Genomic DNA, 27,373 nt, shown 5'->3' with positions numbered 1-27,373 from the left:
CCTCCTGCTGCAGAGAAACCCGCCCACCCGGGGCCACCGACCCCACCCCCTGCCTTGAAATTTAAAGGAGGCCGGTGCTGTGCAGAGATTGGAGCTGAGGTTCTGCCTGCAAGAACCGCGCGGACCAGAACCTCACCAGGAGGGAAGGAAGGTAAGGAGTGGTGGTGGGTTGAATTCTGTGCTTCTCTCTCCAGCCGGCTTCGCTTCTTTCTCTTAAAAACCCTTCCGGCAAGGCAAGCCAATAAAGGCATGCCTGAATGAGGGAGTGACTCTACTCCCGGGCGAAGAGCATTAGCTAGAGTCCTCGCCCAAAGGGAGAGTTCTTTTTGAATCTGCATTTAATGGGGATAGGCTGAAGTGTTATGAGCAGGCGATTTGAGCAGGGGAAGAGAGGGACCAGGAGGGGTTATTTCTTAGATAAGAAATGCCTGCTTGCAGAGTGAAGGGGAAACTGAAAAGAATGATACAGAAATGCTCTGAATAGACAACAGCAGCACCTCATGACTAACAGGCAAGAAATGTAAAATCAGCTGCCAGCAGGACACTGGGGGGGGCGGGTTCCAGCTAGGCAGCCTCCCTCAGTGAGCCGAGGGAGAAACTGAGGCTGAGGAAGGGAAGGAGAGTGACTTATTTGCAGGGCACGATTAGGTGGGAAGTGCTGAGAAGGAGAAGGAAGGAGGGGACTTTCAGAGAAAGGCCTCTGCTCTCCCCTTTCCTCCCACCATCTCCATTGGACAGCTTTGTCTCTGGCTTTGCGCCCAGTGTGCAAATGTGAGGTCCTCGTTAAGGAGTTTGCAATTACAGAGAAAAAAATAACATCAATGTCTTTTCTTTCCAAAGCACTCTGCAGGAAGTATATCAAGTCTCTCTAGATTTTCACTGTTATTATCTTTATTTTCTTAACCTCTAGGGAGGGAGGGAGGGAGGGAGGGAAGAAAGGAAAGAAGAAACCATGTGAGTTCCCAGGTAACTAATGACAATCTCAAGCCAAGTTGGGATAATAATGGTAGTTTACTGCAGCTGAATGGTAACAGAAAAAAATTACCTGTGTGTGTACATTTACAGTCCCAGGAAAAAATTCTGCAAATACAGCTGTTTAGTGGAGTCCCCTGAAAAGGATTTCCTAGCAATTTTTGCCTACAGGTGGGAAGACTCCAGCTTGGATCTGGACGCTGATTTGTCCAGAATCAATAAATGACAGGTCAGAGTGAGCTGCTGGGTGAGTGCTTCCTGTAAAAGCGGAGTCAGGTTCGGGGTACCGGCATCCTGCTGTAAAAACTGGAGTGGAAAAAGCTCCATCCTATCCATCAATTTACTCTTCCTAAAACGTTCTGAGCCTGATCTGTGGTGGCGCAGTGGATAAAGTGTCGGCCTGGAAATGCTGAGGTTGCCGGTTCGAAACCCTGGGCTTGCCCGGTCAAGGCACATATGGGAGTTGATGCTTCCAGCTCCTTCTCTCCTCTTTCTCTCTCTGTCTCTCCCTCTTCTCTCTAAAATGAATAAATAAATAAATAAATAATTAAAAAAAAATTTTTTTTCAAAAACGTTCTGAGACACCAGTCTCAAATCTCTGGATCTTGTCATGAGCAAATGATAGGTACCCTCTGTCCTAATGGCTCTGTTTCTGTCCAGACTCTCCAAGACCATCTCTGGTGATTTGGGGAAGCCTCTTCTCAGATTCTCCCAGGGTCTGTGCTATTCTCAGTTGCTTCATCACAAATTGGGACAGTTCATGCTGCAGGGAGTAGGTGAGGAACAGCAGCGATAGTCACTAGTTTGTGCTCACTGAAGCTGGACTCTAGGACTTTTATTTCCTCCAGGCCTGATATACTGATGAGAGAGATGATGATCGATACATTTCAAACTGTTGTAACGAGCAGCGCAGCCACAGCTTTGGTGGTGTGACTTGAAGCGACCATAACCATCTGAGGCTTTTATAAATGAGTGGGGGGACCAGAAAGCAATTAGAGAAACTTACTGCCCTGTTACTAATCTGCAACAGGAGTTTTTCTGGTCATGGGATTGTATAGCAATTTAAGGGGCCCTTTGGCTAGGAACATCATTTGGAAGGAGCAGTGGACTTCCAAGCTTCAGGACTTCCAAAGCTTCTGGGGTGTGTGTAGATTATTTTTGACCAGACGGCTACGGCAGTAACATAGTTCAAAGCAGTGATAATGGACTTAGCTCCAGTTGAAATTCAAAACCCATATATGTCTCTGCAATACTGAGTATCTGTTTGCAAGGAAAAATTCGGGTGTTGAGTTGAAATGTTCAGTTTCACTTGGTTCTTTGGCATTGTGCATCTGCAGTCTCAGAATAAAATTTCTGTCTTCTGTGGTTTTCAGCTCTGTTCTGATAAGACGGCTAGTATAAATGATGAGTAAGCAGACTACTCCGTTTATTCCTTCTTTGGGGAATTTGCTTTGCATGGAGAAAAGTTCTGTTTATAGTTTCAGGTTGTAATCCTCATCGTAGTCAACCAACTCACAAAACCATATGGTGAGTCTCAAATCAAAATGGATAAAAATGTGAGGATGATTTAGGCACAGATAAAGTTAGAGCTAGAAAGAATCTTAGAGAGCGTCAGCCCTGACCCAACCCCAAGTCCAGCCACATGGTCCCCTGACTTTGGCTTAGTTGTTTAGTTACATATAAGGGCAGCACATTTTCTTAGTGATATTTTGTACATTTTATGTTCTACTCTCCAGCTTAGGCAATAGACTTCTGTAGAAGAGGTTAAGTGAAACCCGTGAACCTTTTCATCACCTGAAAATGGAGACCTATGACAAAAGGCAAAATGAACCAGGTTTGGGCACACAGCAGGCATTTCATAAATAGGTTTTTTTGTTTGTTTTTAAGCAAGAGGGGGGGGGGACAGATAGGGTCAGACAGGGATAGACAGGCAGAAAGAGAGAGAGGTGAAAAGCATCAACTCATAGTTGCAGCACCTTAGCTGTTCAATGATTGCTTTCTCATATGTGCTTTGACCAGGAGGCTCCAGCTAAGCCAGTGACCCCTTGCCCAAGTCAGAGACCTTGGGCTTCAAGCTAGTGACCTTTGGGCTATAGCCAGTGACTATGGGGTCATGTCTATAATCCTATGCTCAAGCTGGTGACCCTGTGCTCAAGCTGGGGTTTCAAACCAGGGTCCTCAGCATCCCAGGCTGATGCTCTATCCACTGTGCCACTGCCTGGTCAGGCCATAAATAGTTTTTGAAGGGATGACTCAGGCATGTTCTAGTACTGATCATGATTACCCAGGAAATGCTACCCAGCTGTCCTTTCTGTGGAACTAATACAGTTGGTCTCCTTAGCAGCTGACCAGCACCATCCATGCCAATGGCATGACCCAGAGAGTAACTCTTGGCCAGCAAACTCAGCTGAGGTGCACAGGATGGCTCTGTGATTCTCCTGACATGTATACCAGTGGCTTGGAGAGGTCTGTTTGGGAATTGACCTATAAGACCTGATTCCACTGGAGCCTCTGATCACTTTAAGCTCAAGTTGAACCCTGATATTGGAGCCATTTTTTTTATTACTCTTTGTATTAAGAGCCATTTCTGTTTATTATATAGTCACAAATATTTTATTTATTTATGTGTGTGTGTGTGTGTGTGTGTGACAGAGACAGACAGGGACACATAGGGACAGACAGATAGGAAGGAAGAGAGATGAGAAGCATCAAGTCTTTTTTGGGGCTCCTTAGTTGTTTATTGATTATTTTCTCATATTTGCCTTGACTGAGGGGCTACAGCAGAGCGAGTGACCCCTTGCTCAAGCCAGCAACCATGGGCTTCAAGCCAGTGACCTTTGGGCTCAGTGACTATGGGATCAGGTCTATGATCCCACACTCAAGCCAGCGACCCCAAGCTCAAGCTGGTGAGCCCACGCTCAAGCTGGCGACCTCGGGGTTTCGAACCCAGGTACTCTGCATCCCACAGTCCAACACTCTATCCACTGCGCCATTGCCTTGTCAGGTGTCACAAATATTTTATTAACTTACAACTAGGCATTAGGGAGTTCAAACTGAACTCTATCCCCAAAGACCCCAACATGCTTAAACATATTGTGCTTTCCAAATTAGCTTTCCTCTGAGGGACACCTGCAAGTGAGACCCTGGGGAGTGTGAATTATACTCCTTTGCCCAAAGAAGTGTTTGCACTGCAGAGTGAGAGGCTCTTGTTTTCTGGGTCTGTTACTCTGGACCCCAAGCAATGAGCCCATCTTGGGGAAGTGCTTTGTCAGGAACACCCTACTTCATTGCCTGGCTCACTCCTACTTTTGTTTAATAAACAGTTTATATCCATTCCAGAAAACCTACCTTGACTAGCCCCTTTACCACAACAAAAGTGAACTAGATCTGCCTTCTCCACATTCCAGTAGGACCATATCTTCTGCATTCTTACTTTCCATCTCTCCATGTCCCTGAATATCATGGCACTGATCACATTCTGCTATGACTGTCCCTTTTCTAAACTAAAGAGTTTAAGGATGGAGGACAGTGTCTTTATACCATGAGCCTGTGCCTAATGTGTGATTGGTGCTTAATAAATGTTTGATGGTGAACACAGAGAGTGAGTAAATCATCATCTGTGAATTGAAGAAAGGAGGGGATTGGACTGAGCGAGAGGTCGAGGTGGATGGGATGGGGGTCTGATAGACACGGGGAGGATGGCACCTACAGAAGTTCTCAAGCCCCTTTGTTAGAGATCTTTGCATCAGCAGTTCTGGATCAGCTAAGTTTCTTAAAGGTAGAGGATGGGGGGGGGGTGCTGGTTAGTGAAGCTAAACCTAGTAACCTACTCTTGTTGCAGGAGAGTAAAACCTCAGAGGATTGACACTCAGACAACTTATAAGAGGAAAAAAGAGAATTTACTAAGCCGGCGGAGCACCTGGGGCTATAGCTCCAAAGACATGCTCCCAGAAATTAGATTTCTTACATCTTATATACCCTTTACAAATCATAAGTTCACATGATTCCTTTGTTATCAATTACATGATTTCAGGATGGGAGGGGGCTTACAGGCTGCCAGAGGATAATCATTTGTAAATTGCCCATTAAGGAGAAAGAAAGGGGGAGAGGAAAGGGCTACTCAAGTCTTCCTTCCCCCTTGTACATTCCTGGCTGTTACCTTCTTTCACCCAGGTGCATAGAAGGAAGGAGGCCCAAGCTTACTGCCTCCTTCTATTCAAAACCTTCTAAGTATGAAAACCCCTTTATTTACATTACAACAGCCCTTCCTAAGCAGGAATATGATCAGTCATCTTGAGATTTTGTAAATTACACAAAAAAAACATTTACAAACTCTCTCAACGCTTGGCTTAAATTATAAAATATCCTTGAAGCCTCTTATTTCAAGGGGGGGGTCTCCTTCCTCACTATGAATAATCTAAAAGATAAAAGGCAACCAGTTAGCTTCTCAGGGGCCCTTCACATTTCCTCATGTTCACAAAAAAGAAAAACTTGTTTTATTTTGCCTCATTGTACCAAGAGCCAGTGTCTGTCACCTGAGGTACAGAGAGGAAGGGAAGACTTTTTTCTCTTGTTTTGCTTTTCTGGGAAGCTCCCGTTTCCGTATTTTTCTCACATAATGTCTCTGGTTGTCAAACATTCGTATTGGAAGGGTCTTATCAGTGGCGAGATCCTAATCTCCCAGCTGTCTTAGCCACTAATTCCGGCTTCTCTCAGAGTCCACAGTAGCCCAGGCGTGTATAGTATAAATAGACCTGGGAAAAGCAAATAGAAACATAGATTAAAGACATGATAAAAAGCACCACCCCGTATTAAGGAAATAATGGCTCCTGCTAATACTGACCTAGGCACATAGCTGAAGGGCATGATTCCGTGGATTGTAAGGAATTTGGCTACAGGTCACTACGAGATGTCCGAGATGTAGGAAATGGTATTTGGTGTTAATTGAACACAATAAGGACCCCATAGAGCTTGGTGTCCCTTCTGCCTTGGCAGCTTCTAGTTATCATTCAGGGGGAAAGCAAGCGGTAAACTTTGGTGCTCGCATTTCTGAAGGATGCCCATGACAATAAGTACAATTAACCTTACTGTGCAGCAGCCATTAAGTAGGGACTCTACTTGCTTCTTCTCAGCTGCTGTAACAGTTCAGCAAGGTGAAACTAATGAGCCCATTAGAAAAACCAGGAAACCACTCACACCCTGTAAGTAGAAAGTGGAGTTTGAAGTGAAGACTCCAGAGGCTGTGCTCCTCACATTTAGGACATGCTGCTACTCTCAGATAATCAACTTGGAACGCATTAAAAACATTGCAATCCAGCATCAGGACACAGTAAGGAGTAGTGGAAAGAGTGTCATGTTTTGGATATTAGAACTGGGTATGAGTCCTGATGCCACCGCTAACAAAGTGTGTCACCTTAGGGCCAAATCCCTTAACTTTTTTTGAAGTTCAATTTTCTCCTTCATAGAAACAAGATAATATTACCTTAAATAATTCAATGGATGGATGTAAAAGGGTTCTGTGAACTCTATGTCTGGCAGGTAGTAGGTACTCAGACATATGGTGAGCAAGTGGCATTAATCCACACATTTCCCAAAGATATACTCTAATGTCACTTCCATGTGAGTCCAGTAAAATGCAGACAAATTTCTATAATAATACAATGAAAGCTAGTGTGTTGAAATCTGGAGGTTATCTGAAGAATTATCAAATTATTGCGCATTTAATTACATGCAGTGCTGTTTGCTTTAGGGAGTGGAAGGAACAGGAGGAACTACCCTCATTGCTTAACAAGAGGCTTTTTTAGGTTAACATGAGATCTCAGGGTTGGTTTAGATTCAGACTTTGAGGTTAACATTTTATTGCACTGACTAATTGAGTTAACTTTTGCCAGCTGAGGCTTGCTTTTTCTTTGCAAAGGTCTAAGTTTGTTAGGAAAGGGTTTCTTTTTGTTTTTATCTTAGTAGGAAGCAGAATGGACTTCTATTTTCCTAGACCCACAAACAGAACTCCCTTGGCTCCCCCAAATTACTAGGACTACCCGGAAGAGGGTGGAATGTTGAGATGACAATGCTCAGTATAGAGTAACTTGATTAATATAATCAATATAATCTTACTTAGACACAGGTCTCATGCCTATATTTTGAAGACGCCTTGAAGAGAATTCTGCCCTGGGTGATGATATAGAGATACGCAGGAAGCAGAAGAGGATTTTAGTCTGTATACCTCATCAGAATTGATCAAATTAAATGATAAACAGACAGACACTTTCTCTCTTGTGCCCTAGTTATAAAGAGTTCTGTTCAAGGCCCTGGCCGGTTGGCTCAGCGGTAGAGCGTCGGCCTGGCATGCGGGGGACCCGGGTTCGATTCCCGGCCAGGGCACATAGGAGAAGCGCCCATTTGCTTCTCCACCCCCCTCCCCTCCTTCCTCTCTGTCTGTCTCTTCCCCTCCTGCAGCCAAGGCCCCATTGGAGCAGGGATGGCCCGGGCGCTGGGGATGGCTCCTTGGCCTCTGCCCCAGGCGCTAGAGTGGCTCTGGTTGCTGCAGAGCGACGCCCCGGAGGGGCAGAGCATCGCCCCCTGGTGGGCAGAGCTTCGCCCCTGGTGGGCGTGCCGGGTGGATCCCAGTCGGGCGCATGTGGGAGTCTGTCTGACTGTCTCTCCCCGTTTCCAGCTTCAGAAAAATACAAAAAAAAAAAGAGTTCTGTTCAAGAAGAGAGAAAATAAGCTTTGGCACACAGAAAATTACCTTTTTTTAAAAGAGCTTAAGAATTGTTTATATGATGCCAGTTTTTGAAATTGAATTTTATTCTGAAAGTATAGCCTCTATAAAAAGCAAGACCTGTATAAATGGGACCAGAGCTACCAGGCTAATGGCTCCTGTCCCAGCCTCTGACTCTGGTTCGGACAGAAGCGAGCTTTTGTGGGAGCTCACCGCCTTCTCCAAGGCCTGGTTCCTCCTCCCACCTTGCCTCATCCCTTGTCCTTACTCTAGTGGCATGCCTTTGCTTTTCTAAGGAGTTCTGACCATTTCTTTTCTAATTTGTTGGCATCTGTTCCGGGTCATGGTGGTTTGCAGGGTGGAGGGAGGGTGCTGTTGGTTTTATAGCCATGAGTCATTTTAGGGTATTTGGTACTCTTACGGACTGACTTTCTCTTACTCAAATTTCCAAAGAAAAACACAAGAATCTTCTTTAACAAAGATTCAGATTGCAAACCTTGCACACAGTGTTAAATTTGATCATAGTATCAATTTACTTTTGTCTTTCCCTTGCAATTTCCATCCTCTTCTACTTTCCTCACATGTCTGCTTTTTTCTTGTAGGCAAAAATGGAAACTGAAATCCTCCAGATCTATAATATCTGAGGCAGTTGCATTGTTTGCACCTGGAATCATAGCACTAGACTGATTGATTGCCTTTGTAGTCCCTTTATTGCAAATCACTCCATAGCAGGTGGTTGAGTGTTTAAGTAAAAGTACTTATATGCGTTTACAAGTGTTTTACAGTTTACACAGCAAGTGTACACTCATTATATCATTTATTCTCATAACAGAAACCACAGAAGACTGTTAACCCTTGGAGGAAACGTTGAGAGCCCAGCCCACTTGGTTTAGTAACCCTGGGGACAGATTTTATGTCTCAATAGAGATGCTTTTGGAAGGGCAGTACGTTCACTTTCATTCTAACCTTATGTGAATGAGTGTATCAGTTCCTTTTCCAACAGCAGATTTCTCTGGGGGAAGATGGAGAAGGTAGGAGGAAAATGGAGGGAAAGGGTAAAGCAAAGGGAATGTAAAAGCACGAGGATAACATTCATTGGCTGTCCCCAGGTCCTTCCTCCTGCTGTCCTGCTTCCACTTCAGTGGCTTCACCCAGTCCAGCCTCAAACAGTTATGGACTGGTGCCCACCAATCAGCATTCCCCCATGTTACCCTGCAGAGATGAGCTCTGAGTCTCTGGTCCGTGATCATTGATTTCTCAGCCAGAATGGCACGCATCCTGGGCTCAAGGACAGTAACCCTCTCCCTGGTTACCAGACCGTGGTTCCCGTTGTTTCCTAACACAGTCATCATTCACACTTGTTCAGAGGGACGAGTGAACAGAGTTGCTCTATTGCTGCAGCCATCAGGACCCAGAGGTCATCCAGGCAGGAAGGGCAGAGATGCTGCGGACACAGACAAAGTGAGGCCGCCCATGCAGCTGGGCAGGCTGTGTCCTGCACAGGGGTGCCTGCCCTAGCAGCCTAGCAATCTAGGCCATGGTTTACATGCCAAGTCATGTGCCCCGTTTTTTCTGTTTGCATGGAGTCTCTGTCAACTTGCCAAGCCCTTAGTCTGCTGAACTTCATCCACCAGAGAGAATGCCTGTTGTCAATCTGCAAAAATCAACTTTGTGTGCCAAGTGGGCCTGCCAGGGCTGGAGTCATAGGACCTTGAGGGTGACAGGCTTTAAGCATAAGTCCTCTCACACAGTGAGTCTTCCAGTGGTTCAGAGATCCCAGTCTAACAAAACTGACACTTCTCACGGGTTTCCTTTTTCTTTCTCATCTCTTCCCTTTCTTTCCCTTCCCTTCCCTCCTTGCCTGCCTCCCTCCCTCCCTTCCTTCCTTCCTTCCTTTCTTCCCCTTGCTTTCTTCTTTCCTTTCTTCCCCTTGCTTCTTTCTTTCCCTTGCTTCCCTTCCTTTTTAGTTCTTTTGATTCTAGGAACATTGAATATAGCAAAAGGAAGAGAATGTATTTTTATTATTATTATTATAAGTCTATAGAGTGCGCCCGAGAAGGACTTCTTAATCCTCAAACCTCACCTCCCACCCTGACCTCACCCTGAGCACCCGCACTTCCCAGCCTGTGGTCCAGTCTGTTGAAGCCCATCCTGGCGTGGGTCCCATGGGTCCTGAGTCTGAGTCCGCATTTCTGACACTCACTTTCTTCTTTGTCCAGGCACTGCCCAGGACTCTACACCCACCTCTTTAACAAAGGCAAAGCAAGGACACGTTTCCCTCCCTTTTCTCTTTCTGCTTTGTTTTCAGACTGCACTGCTTGTCTGCTGGCAGGGTGACTAATTTCCTTGTCATCCTCTCACCCCTTCAGCCTGTCCCGCTGCTCTCATTGCCTCTGTGCAGTGAGGATGGAGCTATCACATTGTTGTGGGGGTTTTTTGTGTGTGGGAGACTCATTTGCACTGCCTGGGTCAGCTCAAGGCCCAGCAGGCCAAAAGGGGCAGAAGGAGATAAGGACTGATAGAAGAGAGACAGTCTCTAACTCTTCCAGGAGCAGAAGACAAAAATGTACTCCTTTCCTCCTTAAGCTGATTTCTTTAGTTACAAAAGAGTTTAACACGATGCAGCTGTTAGAGTCTTGCTCCTAGCCGTGGGTCCTCACCCTATTTGTCCAGGGAAGGCAAATACAATATGTTAATCCTTCACTTCTCACTTTGCAATTTCCACATCTAGAATTGTGTTTGGTTTAGGGGGACAGTGAGTTCTTGAAATAAAACAGTAAACTTGGCGGGCATCCAGAGAAAAGACCACGCCAATCCCCTGGACTTGGGTGAATGGAGACAGTGAAAAGGCTAGTTGGGTTGGCATGCAAGTTAAGTTCCTTGTTCGGCTGGTGGTTCCTTTACTCATTCATACGTTGTTTCATTCAGAATTTCTTCATGAAGTCCTGAGAGTGTAGAGATCTCCCTGTCCTCAAGGCCTGGCTAAGATAATAAAGGATAGGACCTTCTGTAAATATGTGAAAATGATTAAGTTCAGAAGAATGAGGGGAGTGGGGATACATTTAAGAGCTATTTTTAGCCTGACCGGGCGGTGGCGCAGTGGATAGAGAGTCGGACTGGGATGCAGAAGACCCAGGTTTGAGACCCTGAGGTCGCCAGCTTGAGCACGGGCTCATCTGGTTTGAGCAAAAAGCCCACCAGCTTGAACCCAAGGTCGCTGGCTCCAGCAAGGGGTTACTCGGTCTGCTGAAGGCCACGGTCAAGGCACATATGAGAAAGCAATCAATGAACAACTAAGGTGTCACAATGTGCAGCAAAAAACTAATGATTGATGCTTCTCATCTCTCTCCGTTCCTGTCTGTCTGTCCCTGTCTATCCCTCTCTCTGACTCACTCTCTGTCTCTGTAAAAAAATAAATAAAAAAATTAAAAAAAAAAGAGCTATTTTTAAAAATTATAAATAATGAGACAAAATTAAGAAGGAGAATTTAGAGAAATTATGAGAAAGGGGAAACTTAAAGACAGCTGAGAAAGTTAACCCAGAGCAATCCCCTGCGCTCAGAAGACTTCACCTGTGCTCCTCTTTTGGATGGTCTACTTATTCATTCTGAAACTGCCCGAAACCAGTGAACAGTAGCAAGCTTTGTCCTCTAAGAAAAGGGCCTATGCCCTGGCCGGTTGGCCAGTAGAGCATCAGCCTGGCATGTGGAAGTCCCAGGTTCGATTCCCGGCCAGGTCACATAGGAAAAGCACCCATCTGCTTCTCCACCCTTCCCCTTCTCCTTTCTCTCTATCACTGTCTTCTCCTCCCTCAGCCAAGGCTCCATTGGAGCAAAGTTGGCCCAGACGCTGAGGACAGCTCCATGGCCTCCGCCTCAGGTGCTAGAATGGCTCCGGCCACAGCAGAGCAATGCCCCAGAGGGGGCTGAGCATCGCCCCCTGGTGGGCATGCCAGGTGGATCTTCGTCAGGCACATGCAGGAATCTGTCCTGTCGTCGTGTGTCGGCCCCCCCCCCCCCCCCCCCCCCCCCCCCCCCCGCTTCTCACTTTGGAAAAATACAAAACAGAAAAGGGCCCTTCTTTCTCCTCCACAATGGGTAAGGGGAAGTGAAGTGAGGAAAGGGCGTGCTGGTTGTCAAGACTCCCTCTGAGCCTGGGGCCTGAGTTTCCTTGTTGGACTCATTGTTAACCAGGCCCTCCTGCAGTCTCCCCACTTCCCCCAGCTCTGGGTTCCTGCCTCTGCCTGTCACCAGCATCCCAGGAAGAATCACTGGGGCATACAGACTCTCCATCACCCCTTCCACCCTTGACACTTTATCCTCACTCTGAAGAGAGCCTGGGGCCATGTGAGGGCAATGGCACTTCCAACAGCAGAGTTCTCTGCAAATAAACAAAGAAAGAACCAGAGCCAGAGCAAGGCCAGGATGAACGTCCTAGAAGCCTCCTCTAAAGGGGCAGGGTGTTTAGGATCCTTGGGATGAGGAGGAGGGGTGGGACCAAAAGTTGTTGTGACTGAAAGGAAATGAGTCAAGGGAAGAAATACCCTAATTTAATTCGTAAAGACGAAAGAGTGAGTGGGTCTGCCAGACCACAAAATAACACCCCGACCAACTAACCTACTTTAAACTGCTGAGAGCAAGATCACTAGGCAAAGGGCCATGAAAGCCGGGAATTTGGGGTCCAGGAAGATCGGAGTTTAATGACTAAAACCAGATGCCTCTGCTTCTTTCTGCAAATCTGCACTCTGTCAGGCCTGTCGATAAAGAAACAGACATTCCCGTGGAGCAGTGGGAAGGGGGAAGGGCTGGCCCAGAGAAGCCTTCTCTTTGTTGGACAAGCAGGCATGGAAGTCATGAGTGGGAGAGCTGGGGCAATCTGAGGTAGATGGGCTCTGTGATGTGCCAGCAATAAAATCCCTATGGTTTTCTCTTTAATGGCAGCAAGGGGACATTACTGTGGCTCTGTCTAGTCAATCCCAGGGCAGGAATTCACTTCAAGAGTAACCATGCCAGCTCACCACAATCCCGGGGCTGCCAAGAAGTGCCAGAGACGGTCTTACCCGTAAACCCATAGGAATCTCTGGACAAAATTATCCTCCAACAATGTGTGTCCGTCAATGGATGAATGGATTAACAAAATAGGGTCTATATAGACAAATACTACTCAGCTTTGAAAAGGAGGAATTTCTGATGCATGCAACAACATGAATGAACCTTGAGAATACTGTGCTAAGTGAAATAAGCCAGACACAAAAGGACAAATATTCTATGTGATTCCACTTATATAAGGAATTAGAGTAGTCAAAGTCCTAGAAACAAAAAGTAGGTTGCCGGGGGAGTGGGAAGTTCTTGTTTAACGGGTACAGAGTTTCAGTTTGGGAAAATGAAGGTTTGGAAATGGATGGCAGGCCCTGGCCGGTTGGCTCAGTGGTAGAGTGTCAGCCTAGTGTGCAGGAGTCCCGGGTTCGATTCCTGGCCAGGGCACACAGGAGAAGCGCCCATCTGCTTCTCCACCCCTCCCCCTCTCCTTCCTCTCTGTCTCTCTCTTCCCCTCCCGCAGCCAAGGCTCCATTGGAGCAAAGTTGGCCCGGGCGCTGGGGATGGCTCTATGGCCTCTGCCTCAGGCCCTAGAATGGCTCTGGTTGCAACAGAGCAACGCCCCAGATGGGCAGAGCATCGCCCCCTGGTGGGCATGCAGGAGTCTGTCTGACTGCCTCCCCATTTCCAACTTCAGAAAAATACAAAAAAAAAGAAGGAAAGAAATGGATGGCAGAGATGGTTGCACAACAGTGTGAATGTATTTAATGCCACTAAACTGTACACTTAAAGTGGTTATGATAGTAAATTTGATGCTATGTGTATTTTACTATTACTAAAACAAACAAATCCATCTTCCAGATACTTGTCATGGCGTTTCCTGCTCAGGGAACTGATTGTGGAGGGCCTGGCCATGATAAGGTTGCAGGTTCTTGACCTTTGTTGTAGTCTTTGACCTCTCACATCCCTCAATGAAGCTCTTCCCCCTACTCTTCCAGAGTTTTAGGGACCCTGAAGAAATGACGACTAGAATGAAGGGAGAGCTGTTGTGTGTACTGCTGCTGTGTGGAGCAGTCTCCACTTTGCCCGGGCAGGTAGGTGTGCAGTTCACATCTGTGTGCCTCGTCCCTCGAGGCTGTGGTCTCCAGACGCTTCTCAGTGTACCCCAGAGCCCCAAGGTGGGGATGGCATCAGAGGGGAGAGGCAAAGGGGCGGAGAGCCAATGGCACTGCCGAACACACATGTACACAACTCCGTGTGGAGGATGCTTGGGATTCAGGCTTCTGGCAGCACAAACCTAGGCCCTCACTGTGATCTGAGGGAACAGTTGCTAATTTCACTCCACTGCCTCTGAACACCTTTGGAGCTGATTTTTAAAGAATGCATTAGAATTAACCCATTAAGTACTAAAAAGAATGTAAGCACTGCAAGTCATAGAAGCAGACAAGCTGCCCTTGTACTGCTTACTATCTATGTCTTTGGGACAGAAGCTGCACAATACACATGCTCTCTGAAAATGTCCGGCCACAGAGGGCATCACAGAAGACCCAGTGAGCAATACCTGAGCAGCAGGATGTTAGAGGAATGTCAGGGATGGCTACATAGATGAGATGGGGACCACAGTTCCACTGTTCAATATGGTAGCCACTAACCACTCATAGCCATTTAAATTTCAAATTGAATAAAATAGAAGGTTCAGTCTGGTCACACTAGTCATATTTCAGGCACTCAGTTGTCACACAGACTAGTGGCTACATTAGTAGGCATTAAACATTTCCATCATTCTTTTGGTCTATGACCAAACCACCCTGAACGCGCCAGATCTTGTCTGATCTCGGAAGATAATCAGGGTTGGGCCTGGGTAGTACTTGGATGGGAGAAAGTTCTTTTGGACAGTGCTAGTCTAGAAGGGGAGAAAGACTTAGACAAGAAGGCAGGGAAGGGACAATTAACCCGAGGGAGGATCTCTGGGCAGGTGGCATCTGATTGGCAGGTTGATAGGTAGTCTTCTGGATTGGCTGTGTTTGTTACTTATTATTATGCACTGATCCTTTCTCCACCCCCTGGTTTCTTGGCAGGAAACCCACAGGCGATTCAGAAGAGGAGCCAGATCATACAGAAGTAAGATGAAGCTGAGGAGGGGGAGGGGTTGACGGAGGGAGGGGGAGGGTTAAGGCTTAGGGGCTCAGGGTGCTTTAGGTGCTGTGGAGGGATTTATCTTCTACCCACCACCTGATAACTTAAGCTATGTGAAGGCGAGATTATAGATAGCAATTCTGCAAAGATGCCTGCACTGTTCCCTCATTGCTCACTCACCGTGCACCCAGGTAGCTGAGCGAACGAGCCAAGATCTGAGAAGACAGGGACAGGTGTGCTCTCAAAGAGTCAAGCTGTAGGAGTCACAAAGATGCCAGGAGCCTACAAGCTCAATGGCCTTAAGTCCTGTTACACAAATTAGAAAACAGTCCCCAGAGAGTCAGTGACTTGCCCAAACCCATACTGCTGCCAGGCCGCAGCCGTCCTGGTCCTCCACGGTCTGTTCCTGGACTGTGATTCCCATCCGGCCGGAGGCAACTTGGCATCTTTGTTAACTAACATCTCTGTTCCTCCAGTTCTTTCGGTTGGTAAAACAGGGATAAGTAGCCTGGGTGACCTTACAGAGGTGGGGTGGGAAGACTTTCTCTCCATAAGACCAGGTCTAGAGTTGATTCTAGAAAGCTGAAGAACATTACCATTAGGATCCCAAGAATAAAAAATGCTAATAGCTGGATGGATTGTCTTGACTCTGATTTGAAGAACTCTAGGCCCAGCTCCAGGTCCAAAACTACCAACCCAGGCACTCATCTCTCCTCTTTCATGAGCTACTTCCCTTGGGTCTGGAAGACTTTGCAACACCCCTTTTAAAGTGGAAGTTTCCCCAGAGTGAGTCACACCTTAACTCCTAATGCCATAGCTGTTGGATAGCACAGTGTTTCAACAAGGCTATCCTGGCCTTATGGATCCTCAAAAGAAACTATAGTACTGTTTACAATGAGCATAGGTTACTTTGTAATTAATTAAAAGTTGTAGGTTTTTTAAGTTGGCATTCTGGTTTTGCAAACAGAGAAACAGAGAAAGAGGGGGAAATATTAATGGGAGCACTTCAGCTATTATACATTCCTTATATTTTAAAAAATACTGGAAGTAGCACATTTTCTGCACAGACCAAAATGCCAATTTTCTTTGGGGCCATAAATGCATCATTTCAGTGCACTAATACTCATGTGGATCAAAAACTCAGGTAGTTATATACATGTGTATAGTTTTGATGAACTAAAATGAAAAAATAGAGGATGACTTAATAAATGTTTTTGGTGGATAAATTCTTTCAAAATAAGGGCCCATCAGGAAAAGAAAAACAATAAAAGGGATCTTTGGAGTCAAAATATTAGGTATTTGTTGTCTTCCAATGGAGAGCAAGAAAGGAATAAAGGATGGATTATATAGAAAGCAAGATAGGAATTTTCTCAGAAAGACCAGAGGGTAGGACATCAGTTTTTGGTGAGTTGTGCCCTAAGAGGCCAGCCTGTCTTTCGTTCTAGTGACCTGCAGAGATGAAAAAACCCAGATGATATACCGGTATCATGAGTCGTGGCTGCGCCCCATGCTCAGAAACAACCTAGTAGAACACTGCCGGTGCAACAGCGGCCGGTCGCAGTGCCACTCCGTGCCCATCAAAAGTACGTATGGACTTCAAGCCGAGTCCGGCTTTGAGCTTCAGGGTCCGGCCTCGTGGCCCAAACCCTGTCTTTACTGGTCCTCGGCATGTTCAAATATATCAGTGGGGCTTCCAGGCATGATCTTCCTTAGGCAAATGTGAAGGTGCTGAGCAAAGAAGGAGCAGAACCATGTGGCCTCAGGCAAATGTCTCCCCTTGCTGAGCCTGCTTCCTTGTCTGTGAAAGGGGGAGAACGATAGTACGAACCTCATGGTTTGCCATGAGAACTAAATGAGTTAATTTTGTAAACTGCTTAGAATAGTGTCTGACATGTAGAGAGCATTCTTCATGTTTTAACTCGTGTTATTCTTGGAGCTGCTTTGAAGATAGCTAAGGGTTTCCTTGTTTCTGTTTGACAGGCTGCAACGAACCACGGTGCTTTAATGGGGGGACGTGCTGGCAGGCTCTTTACTCCTCACATTTTGTGTGTCAGTGCCCTGAAGGATTTAGTGGGAAACTCTGTGAAATAGGTGAGTGGTCGGCGGGTGGGTGGGAGAGACGGACTGAAGTCCCTGTTGCCGAATCTACCCAGAGAGGAAATCTACCCTGGTGGCAGGGGCCAAGATGGGGAGTGGGGCTGGGCTGGCCACCTCCGAGGGTTGGTTAGAAAACCGAAGTGCTGCGCCCGATGGGTGCAAACCTGGAGTCTGGCTCTGCGGCCAGTCCTCTCGGTGACCCCAGCCACCACCCACTTACCCCCTGTGTTGCAGTCGCTTCAGCAGCCAGACGGCCTGGTTGGTTTGGGGGCATGACAGCAACAGATGGGAGACCCTTTTGAGAAGCTAAATGAAAGGGGTGGGATTCACATGTGAGATGTGGCGTTTTCTGCTTTCAATCAGATGCCAGTGCTACCTGCTACAAGGACCAGGGTGTCACCTACAGGGGCACGTGGAGCACAGCGGAAAGCGGGTCAGAGTGTGTCAACTGGAACAGCAGCGTTCTGGCCTGGAAGCCCTACAACGGGCAGAGGCCAGATGCCATCAAGCTGGGGCTCGGAAATCACAACTATTGCAGGTGAGAGGGCCGTCTTCCCTACTGAATAGCGTTTTCTCTGGTGAGAAGCTGCTGCCATTGGGAAAATATCGGCATCAGAGTGATCAGAGTTCTCTGGGGAAAGAGAACCAATAACATTTTTTTTTAAGTCACTTACTTACTTATTTTAAGGAATTGGCTCGTGTGATTATGGGGGCTGGCAAGTCTGGAATCTGTAGGCTAGCCAGCAAGCTGGAAACTCAGATAGGAGTTGGTACTGCAGCCTTTTTTTTTTCCTTAGAGAAAGAGAGGGAAAAAAACACATTGATTTGTTACTCCACTAGTTTATGCATTCATTGGTTGATTCCTGTATGTTCCCAGACTGGGGATTGAACCTGCAGCCTTGGCATATCAGGACGGTGCTCTAACCAACTGAGTTACCCACCAGGCCAACACTGCAGTCTTTTTTTTTTTTTTTTTCATTTTTCTGAAGCTGGAAACAGGGAGAGACAGTCAGACAGACTCCCGCATGCGCCCGACCGGGATCCACCCGGCACGCCCACCAGGGGCGATGCTCTGCCCATCCTGGGCGTCGCCATGTTGCGACCAGAGCCACTCTAGCACCTGGGGCAGAGGCCACAGAGCCATCCCCAGCGCCCGGGCCATCTTTGCTCCAATGGAGCCTTGGCTGCGGGAGGGGAAGAGAGAGACAGAGAGGAAAGCGCGGCGGAGGGGTGGAGAAGCAAATGTGCGCTTCTCCTGTGTGCCCTGGCCGGGAATCGAACCCCAACACTGCAGTCTTGAGACCATTTCTTTTCAGCTTTTGCTCTTAAGGCCTTCAACTGGTTGAATGAGTCCCACCCACATTATCGAAGATAATCTTTTCTACTTAAAGCCAGCTGACTATAGATGTCAACCACATCTACAAACTCCCTTCACAACAACATCTAGATTGGTATTTGATTAAAGAACTAGGCACAATAGCCTAGCCACGTTGACACACAAAACTAACCATCATAGGCCACCTCTTGGCACACATACACATCTTCTAAAGCCACACTTAATCTCCCAATGAAGACAATAACTAAGTCATATGTTCACCTCACATGATACAACTAACCAAAAGCACACTAACTCTTTCCCCAGAAGAGGATACAAAGTCCTTGGGCCTGAGAGGGAAGCTTCACTTTTAACCCCTGCCCTGGCTTTCCCTGCCTGATTTTTCAGAAACCCAGATGAAGACTCAAAACCATGGTGCTATGTCTTCAAGGCAGGGAAGTACAGCTCGGAGTTCTGCAGCACGCCTGCCTGCCCCAAAGGTAAGTGCAGCCTCCCCACCTTCTCCTGTGGTGCCGTGGGGAGAACGGCCTAGGACAGGCACAGCCAACGTACGGCCCGCGGGCCACATTCGGCCCGCGTAATGAGTTTATGTGGCCCATGATTACATTTTTAATATTCTCCACATGACGCACTGTGGAAATGAAATAAGTGGTACTTTTAAATCGTTATACATAAACTACAATATCTTCAGTAATCTTCAGTTCAAGTTATATTTGTGAACAAACTTTTTCTTTAATGGATCTAAATAAAAGTACAACAAGATCAAGATTGAGTGATTTACATTTGGAGGCTGTGTTAAGAATAGCTACTACAAGTATAGAGCCAGATATTAAAAAAATAATAGGCGATGCAAAGCGCCTCAACACGTCACATTAGTTTTTTTGTAAATTTGTTGTACTAAATTACTTACATTTATTCATAAATAAATTACATAATAAAGTTTTGTTTACTTAAACGAATAGTTTTTTTTTGTTTGTTTGTTTGTTGTTTTTTTTTACAGAGGCAGAGATAGATAGGGACAGACAGACAGGAACAGAGAGAGATGAGAAGCATCAATCATCAGTTTCTCGTTGCGCGTTGCGACTTCTTAGTTGTTCATTGATTGCTTTCTCACATGTGCCTTGACCGCGAGCCTTCAGCAGACTGAGTAACCCCCTGCTGGAGCCAGCGACCTTGGGTCTAAGCTGGTGAGCTCTTTGCTCAAGCCAGATGAGCCCGCGCTCAAGCTGGTGACCTCGGGGTCTCGAACCTGGGTCCTTCCGCATCCCAGTCCGACGCTCTATCCACTGCGCCACCACCTGGTCAGACCGAATAGTTTTTTTAGTTAACATTTTTTCATTTTAATATTTCTTCTGGCCCGTGAAAAAAGCTTTCTTTCTAATCTGGCCCGGGTACAAAAACTGTTGGCCATGCCTGGCCTAGGAAGACAGGCTGATGGTTCTTCTACAACTGGGGAGACAAAGGACTAGGCTGCTAGTGAAGCGTTTTGGCTGCAGAAGATAGACAGTCATGAGACATAGGTCCTCACCCAGGCTTGGCCTCTAGCTGTTGACCTTGAGCTGAATTTTTCACACCACTGAGCCTCAGTTTCCTCATCTGCACAGAAGGTGGGGCTGCATCAGTGGTTTCTAATCCTTTTGAGAATGAATGGGGGTTCTCCTTTTTTGATTGATGGACCTATTTTTCAACTCTCTCACTCTCTGACTTTTTTTAAAGATGTTATTTATTGTTTTTACTGAGAGAGGAGGTGAGGGAGTGAAAAGTATTAACTCGTAGTTGCTTCACTTTAGTTGCTCATTGATTACTTGTTGTATATACCTTTCAAATCGGAGACTTCCATGTTCCAGGCTGATGCTCTATCCACTGCGCCACCACAGGCCAGGCTCTCTCTTTCTCTCTCTGACTTTTAATGTAAGAAAACTTCCCAGATTTAAAAAATACTGAGTTACAGAAAGGTACTTTTGAATTCAGTGATGCTTTCACAAATAATTATGTTACTTATCACAATGGTATGAAAAACACATTTTAAAGTTCTAACGATACACACACAAAATAGCATGCATTCAGTCCACAAGTAATGCTGATATACCTGTGAACTTGAGGACGCTTTACAGTAATGCCAAAGCATCCTCTCTACCTCCCAGGACCTGAACTAAATTGGGACTCACTGGTCTAGATGACCTGAAAGAGCGCTTCTAATTATACTATTTATTATACTGCTATGTTTTGTGAGTTTCAAATGGGGAGAAAAGAAGGTAAAATTGGACAAAAAGGTGAAAGTAGGCAGCATTCTCTCTCCCTTCCCAAGTTCAGCAAACCGTTTAAAGCACTGGCCAGCAAAGTCGGAGAAATAAGACCCTGCTGACATGTCCCCCCATTGACACACCTTGGTTCACTGTTAAATATGAACAAGGAGACCCGTAATTACTCTCAAAGAAGCTCCAGGAATAATCACCACTGATTGAATAGAGCACCCTTTCGTGCTGAACCTGAATATACCCTCAGAATTTCATTCAACACAGCAATCTAGGAAGCCATATCCAGTTGATGGAAGTTGGCACCGCAGAAGAAAGCCATCTGCCATCCCTCTGTAAAAGGGCTTGAAGAAACGGGAGGTGGGATGGTGTCACACGCTTCTCACTGGTAGGCTGGCTGCCTTCAACTCCCCAGGCCAGCAGCTCTGCTGCGGGCCCTGTCGCAAACTACAACTTGCCTGCTTTAGCATTTTATTGGTTTTGTTTCAGTTTGAGATTTCTTATGTTCCAGAAAAAAATGGTGACTGCTACTTTGGAAAAGGGTTAGCGTACCGTGGTACTCACAGCCTCACCTCGTCTGGTGCTTCCTGCCTCCAGTGGAATTCCATGAAGCTGATACACAAGATTTACACAGCATGGAACACCAACGCCCAGACACTGGGCCTGGGCAAACACAATTACTGCCGGTATGTAGCACAGGGTTCAGGGTGCTCGGGTTTGGGCAGAGGGCAAGACTGGGGCATGGGATGGAAGAAGAGGTTATATCTAAAGTTATACGAAAAACCCAGGGAGTGGGAAGAAACCATAGCTATTATCTAGTCCACCAGTTTTTCAACCTAAATCCCAAGTTAGAGGTCCCGTTTCATAGCCATTTCTTCATCTGTTCCCCTCTCACATGGCACTGTTATTCCAACAAATTGCAAGAGTTTCCTCACAGCACAGCTCACTCTCCCTCCCAGCATCCTGTGAGAGTAAGATGTCATGTTGCTGAAGTTCAAGTTGTTTTCCTGTGGTGGGGTCTGTGACAGAGCCAATTCCAGACCTCAGGATCCTCTTTCCCAGCTCCCTGTTTTTGCCATCAATTCACTGAGCCCCCTTCCCCTCTTCCATGGCTTGAGAGGTGAGTAGAAACCTTAAACAGCCTTTATCATCTAGGAACCCAGACGGGGATACCAAGCCTTGGTGCCACGTGCTGAAGGACCGCAAGCTGACCTGGGAATACTGTGACATTCCCCAGTGCTGTAAGGGCCGGCCCTTGGCCACCTCCCTCTGCCCAGCCTCACTGCCCTGTTCCTCTTGACCATTTCCTCAGCCATGCCATTTCCTGTGTTTTCACAGCTGTCTGGTTCAGACTATGTAGTTGCCAGATTCCCGGGAAGGTCAGGCCTTGTTGGGGAGGGGGCTTCCATGACTGAAGCAAGGGTGGGGGTGGCAACACTCTCAGGCGGATATCCACTTCCCATGCGCGGGAAATTGTCTGAGAATAGATTATTATTACTCAGTTTCTGTGAACACAGAGATCAGCCAGAATGTTTCTTAAGAAACACAGAGTCTAACTGGGCGGGCAAGACACAAACTATCAGTTAACTCACAAGCAAGGTTGTGTGTAGTAAGTCCTTAGTGAGGGGTATCAGTAAGCTTGCTCAGAACCTAGTGGGCTGGGTGTGTTAAAACAAAAGCTTCATGAGGAGGTGGGATTTTACCTGGGCCTTGAAGGAAGGTTAGCTTGAGTAGATGGGACAGAAGCGGGGTAGACATTTCCCAGGAGGGAGACAGTGCTTCGTTAGTTCTGAAACCAGGAAGTGGAGGCAGAAGAGAACCAGAGGAAATGAGGCGGAGCAGAAAGATCCCCAGCTTTTAATCCTGACAGCTCGGGGCTCTAATCCAGATGTCAGTGTGACCTCGGGGAAAATTTTCTCAGCCTCTCTGAAACTCAGTGTTGGGAGGGTTAAAGATAGTGTATATACAGTGGTTGGCTTGTACTATGTACTCAACGAATGAAAGCTGTGGTTTTTCTTACCAGGGAGACTTACATCACTGTGTCGACCTGTAGAGGTGCAGTAGCCTGTAGAAACTAGGGGTCCCAAGAGAAAAAAGTCAAGATAGGGGCTCAAGCACTCGCACCTCCAGATCACAGATCTGATTTCCCTTCTCTGTCCTTTCCTCACGCAGCCACCTGCGGCCTGAGACAGTACAAGCGGCCTCAGTTTCGCATTAAAGGAGGGCTCTTCTCGGACATCACTTCTCATCCGTGGCAGGCTGCCATCTTTGTCCGGAACAGGAGGTCACCAGGAGACAGGTTCTTGTGCGGGGGAATACTGATCAGTTCCTGCTGGGTCCTGTCTGCTGCCCACTGCTTCCAGGAGAGGTAGGGATTTAACCCAGTAGGTTTTCCTACTCTCCAAAGCCTTGAAACCAGGCCGGTTAGAGGGAACCTCACAGCAGAAGAATATCCTAAGGCTGTTTCTCCATCAGGTTCCCTCTCCACCACCTTAAGGTGGTCTTGGGCAGAACATACCGGTTGGTCCCTGGAGAGGAAGAGCAGAAGTTTGAAGTAGAAAAATACATCGTCCATAAGGATTTTGATTACGACACTTACGACAATGACATTGGTAAGACGTCATTATTCTCCCTGCTCTGGGTCAAATTCCAGATCGCACAACACACACCCACACATGTGCACTTGCACCCCTCCTTCATCTTCCTCTCCCGAGATCAGAAGAAGCTCCTCACGCAGGCTTTTTCTCTCCTCGCTTTCCCTCCCAGCACTGCTGCAACTGAAATCGGATTCGCTGCAATGCGCCCAGGAGAGTGATAGTGTCCGCACCGTCTGTCTCCCTGGAGCTGACCTGCAGCTGCCGGACTGGACAGAATGTGAGCTTTCTGGCTACGGCAAGCATGAGGCATGTAAGTGGAAGGAAGTCAAGGTCCCATCCTGTCTGTCTGCAGGACAGCAGGGGATGCAGTTGTTGACCAGACAGAGGAAAAAGTGGTCACGGGAGAGGTTCTAGCCCTGGGACAGGCACTGATGCTGTTGTAATCTGGGCAACTTGCCTGTAGAGTGGGAAGCATCCTCAGCCTTCCCCACCTCACAGGACCTCTGTGCAGGGCGTGAAAGGTCTGTCTGAATAGCACCAGTGTTTTGAAGAGCTTAAGATTTAAAGAAGGTTCTGATAAGAGTGAAGATAGTAATTAAGGATGTGGATACTTAGACTACAGTCCCATGGACCTCAGTCCAAATCCTTGTTCTGCTCCTTGCTAGCAGTGTGACCCTGGCCTCGATTTTTATTTCACATGGCTCCAAGCCTCAGTTTCCTCATTGGTAAGATGGGGACAGAAGTAGCTACTTCCTTAGGTTATGAGGACTAGGTTAAACCAGTGCTTCCCACCTGGGGGTGATTTTGTCCCCCAGGAGACATTTGGCAATATCTGGTGGCATTTTTGATTGTTACAACCCTTGATGAGGGTTTATCCTGACATTTATTGAGGAGAAGCCAGGGATGCTGCCAAACATCTACACGCACAAAATTTATCTGGTCTTAAAATGTCAACGCTAGGGAGAAACCCTAGGTTAAACTCTATAAAATTGTTGTTTTTATAGGGCGAAATAATAAAATAGTGGCAATTTCATAGGATTCACACCTAATATGTATAAAAACGTATACACATTAGCTATTAGACAAGTTGGCTTTCTCCTTCCCTAAAACGATAAAGCATGTTCCCTCCTCTTTCAGCTTCTCCTTTCTACTCTGAGCGGCTGAAGGAGGCGCACGTCAGGCTGTACCCCTCCAGCCGCTGCACGCCCCAGTATTTGTCTAACAAAACCATCACGAACAACATGCTGTGTGCTGGAGACACGCGGAGTGGAGGGAACCATGCAAACCTGCACGACGCCTGCCAGGTAAACATGCGTGTTTCTCCATACTCTGAGGCCCCCCCCCCCCAGGGTGAACGGGTCCCTTGGCCAACAGGTTGTAAACAAGGAAAAAAAAAACCTCTAGCCAGAACCGAGTGATTTCATCTTGGTGCTGTGCTGAGGATTCCCCTGAGGGCCTCAGAGAATGAAGCAACTGGAGGAAGATCAAAGTTACCCAAACTTAAGAAATTTGATCTGCAGGAAATTTCCCTAGCGTCTACACAGGAAACTCCGCCTGGTACAGGATTTCCTGTGAGCCCAAGCAATTAATTGACTATTGAAATGATGGGTAAAGCAACACAAATTAAGAAATTCTTGAATTCTGTAGCTGCTGGAAGATAAGTCTGCCTTATAGCAAGGGAAGGAGGAACGACAGCTTATTGGAAAGCAGGATAGAGATGATTTGTGAGAAAACGTGTACTCGGCTCTAACCTGGGGCAGCAAGGCATTTCATTCAGGCTCTCTGTGTTGGCATCCTTATTTGAGTTAGTACTTCTATACATGATAATAGGACACTGGCCTATGGGACACAGACCAGCCTGTGATGGTAGGACCTGAAGATAGCCAGGGATCTGTTACTAATGAGACATGCTCCCGCCTGCAGTGTGCCAGCTGTCCACTGACGGACTGGGGTGAGAGGGGTGCAAAAGGAAGGTAGGCCAGGCTCCTGCACTGAAGATCCTGTGGACTTTATAAAGTAATTATAGCAGCCACCCCTTGGTTTTTTGACAGCCTTTGGTCTCTTTTTGACTAGTTTCTTCAGAAACCTCCATTTTTTTTCCAAAACTACTTAGCTTAACAGTCATATAAAGGTTGTATGCAAAGTAAAACCATGATTATTTGCAAGCTTCAAGTTAAAAACAAAACAAGGCTGTGGCTGGTGGTTCAGTGGATAGAACGTTGGCCTGGAGTATGAATGTCCTGGGTTTGATTCCTGGTCAGGGTACACAGGAGAAGTGACCATCTGCTTCTCTCCCCTCCCCTCTTCCCCTTTTCTTCTTCTTCCCCTCCTGCAGCCAGTGGCTCAATTGGTTTGAGCATGGGCCCAGGCGCTGAGGATAGCTCCATTGGAGCACATCAGCCTCAGATGCTAAAAATAGCTCAGTACTCAAGCATCAACCCGGGCTGTGGTTGCTGGGTAGATCCTGGTCAGGGAGCTTGTGGGAGTCTGCCTCACTATCTCCCCTCGTCTCACCTAAAAAAATAAAATCATTTTGATTGAGTAAGACAATAACAACTAACAATTACCAGGAGTTTTACTAAATGTCCTACTTTATTCTCAGAGCTTTTCAAGCTTTCTCCCAATTAATTCCTGTAACAATGGTATCAAGTAGGTAGTATTATGTCACTTACAGATAAAGATACTAAAGCACGGTTAGCCCAAGCCATACAGCTTTTAGTGGTGGAGTTAAAAACCAGAGTTAAGGCCTAAAATGTCAGAAGCAATTATCTCAATTATACCTTACATGTAGATACAGCCTAATTCTCTTAGAGCAGTGGTAGTCAACCTGGTCCCTACCACCCACTAGTGGGCGTTCCAGCTTTCATGGTGGGCGGTAGCGGAGCAGCCAAAGTATAAATAAAAAGATAGGTTTAACTATATAGTAAATTGTTTTATGAAGATTTATTCTGCCAAACTTAGCAAAAATCCAACATAAAGTAATTGGTAACTAATTATTATTATAAGCTTTAACTTGCTGTAACTCTGCTTTATAAATTTTATAAAGTAAACTTACTTTCCTACTTTATAAATCACCATTACTGTGGAACCGGTGGGCGGTTAGAAAATTTAACTACTAACAGAGATACAAAAGTGGGCGGTAGGTATAAAAAGGTTGACTACCCCTGTCTTAGAGGATCAAGATCATTGAGATAAAATTTTCCCTCTGTGAACTAAGTACTATGAAGAGCACAATTGTAACACTACATATATTAATCCTAACTTCCACCCAAATAGTCTGCAATTTTGTAACCTAACCTGTCCTATCTTTTTTGCAGGGTGACTCAGGAGGTCCGCTGGTGTGTATGAAGGACAAACGCATGACTTTGGTTGGCATCATCAGTTGGGGTCTTGGTTGTGGACAGAAAGATGTTCCAGGTGTATATACCAAGGTTACTAACTACCTAGGCTGGATTCAAGACAACACGCACCCATGACCAAGAACATCCAATTCCCTAAAATCACAGCAGAACTTGCCTTCCTCCACTTCAGAAGACACACCAAGGCGGAGTGCTTCTTTACACAGATTTCTCCATGAGCCATCACACAGCACTGGTGGGGGGAGAGCCGGCAGGAGAGGGGAGAGGATATATTTTCACAGGTACTTCCCCTTTGGAAGTTTTCGGGGGTTAAGGATAATTTCAGACTGTATTCTGTCAGTCAGATAGACGGATAAAGGCCAACCCCTCCTGGAATACTACCATCTAGGGCAGATAAGAGATAGAACAAAAGCCCAACCTCCTAATCTATCAATGTGAGCAGCTTTGGAAATGGGACCACAAAAGTAAAAGCATGTCTCAGTAGTAAAAAATAACTAGATCCTTTAGGAAAGAAGTATTGCATTAGAAGTAGAATGTCTATTTATAGTCACAAGGAAGCCCAGTGGGGAGGGACCTGGGCCTCATAATAAGGAACAGGCTGGCTGGCCAGATCATGTTCCTGAAACCATCCTTTAAGCCAAGTATTTGGCTATCCCCTTCTCCACTCTACAGCTCTTGGGAGGAATTCCTTTTGTGTACAGTGTAAATCTTTATAAACTTCGTAATAGAAGAATGGTATTTCAATAACTGATAATCTAGGCTATAGCATATTTATATCAATCCATTGTAGTGTTTATTGTTTTTTTCTGTTGCCACAATTCTGTATTATACTGTACTAAAATAATAAATTCAGATATATTTTTCA

General features: G+C 46.3%; 1 protein-coding gene across 1 annotated transcript; it reads left to right on the top strand.

Annotated features, from left to right (window-relative positions):
- Nucleotides 1-27,373, top strand: PLAT (plasminogen activator, tissue type). The gene is made up of 14 exons (XM_066236582.1): nucleotides 1-151; nucleotides 13,727-13,822; nucleotides 14,807-14,849; nucleotides 16,310-16,447; nucleotides 16,845-16,955; nucleotides 17,325-17,499; nucleotides 18,685-18,776; nucleotides 21,064-21,238; nucleotides 21,708-21,793; nucleotides 22,725-22,920; nucleotides 23,028-23,164; nucleotides 23,319-23,459; nucleotides 24,287-24,453; nucleotides 26,467-27,373. Exons 2-14 carry the CDS (start codon nucleotides 13,748-13,750, stop codon nucleotides 26,623-26,625), a joined length of 1,695 nt encoding a protein of 564 aa, XP_066092679.1. The 5' UTR covers nucleotides 1-151; nucleotides 13,727-13,747; the 3' UTR covers nucleotides 26,626-27,373.

The sequence above is a fragment of the Saccopteryx bilineata genome, chromosome 6 (genome assembly GCF_036850765.1).
Source record: "Saccopteryx bilineata isolate mSacBil1 chromosome 6, mSacBil1_pri_phased_curated, whole genome shotgun sequence".
NCBI lineage: Eukaryota > Metazoa > Chordata > Mammalia > Chiroptera > Emballonuridae > Saccopteryx > Saccopteryx bilineata.
The sequence above is the reverse complement of the archived record's forward strand: the minus strand, read 5'-3'. Positions and strand labels throughout refer to the sequence as shown.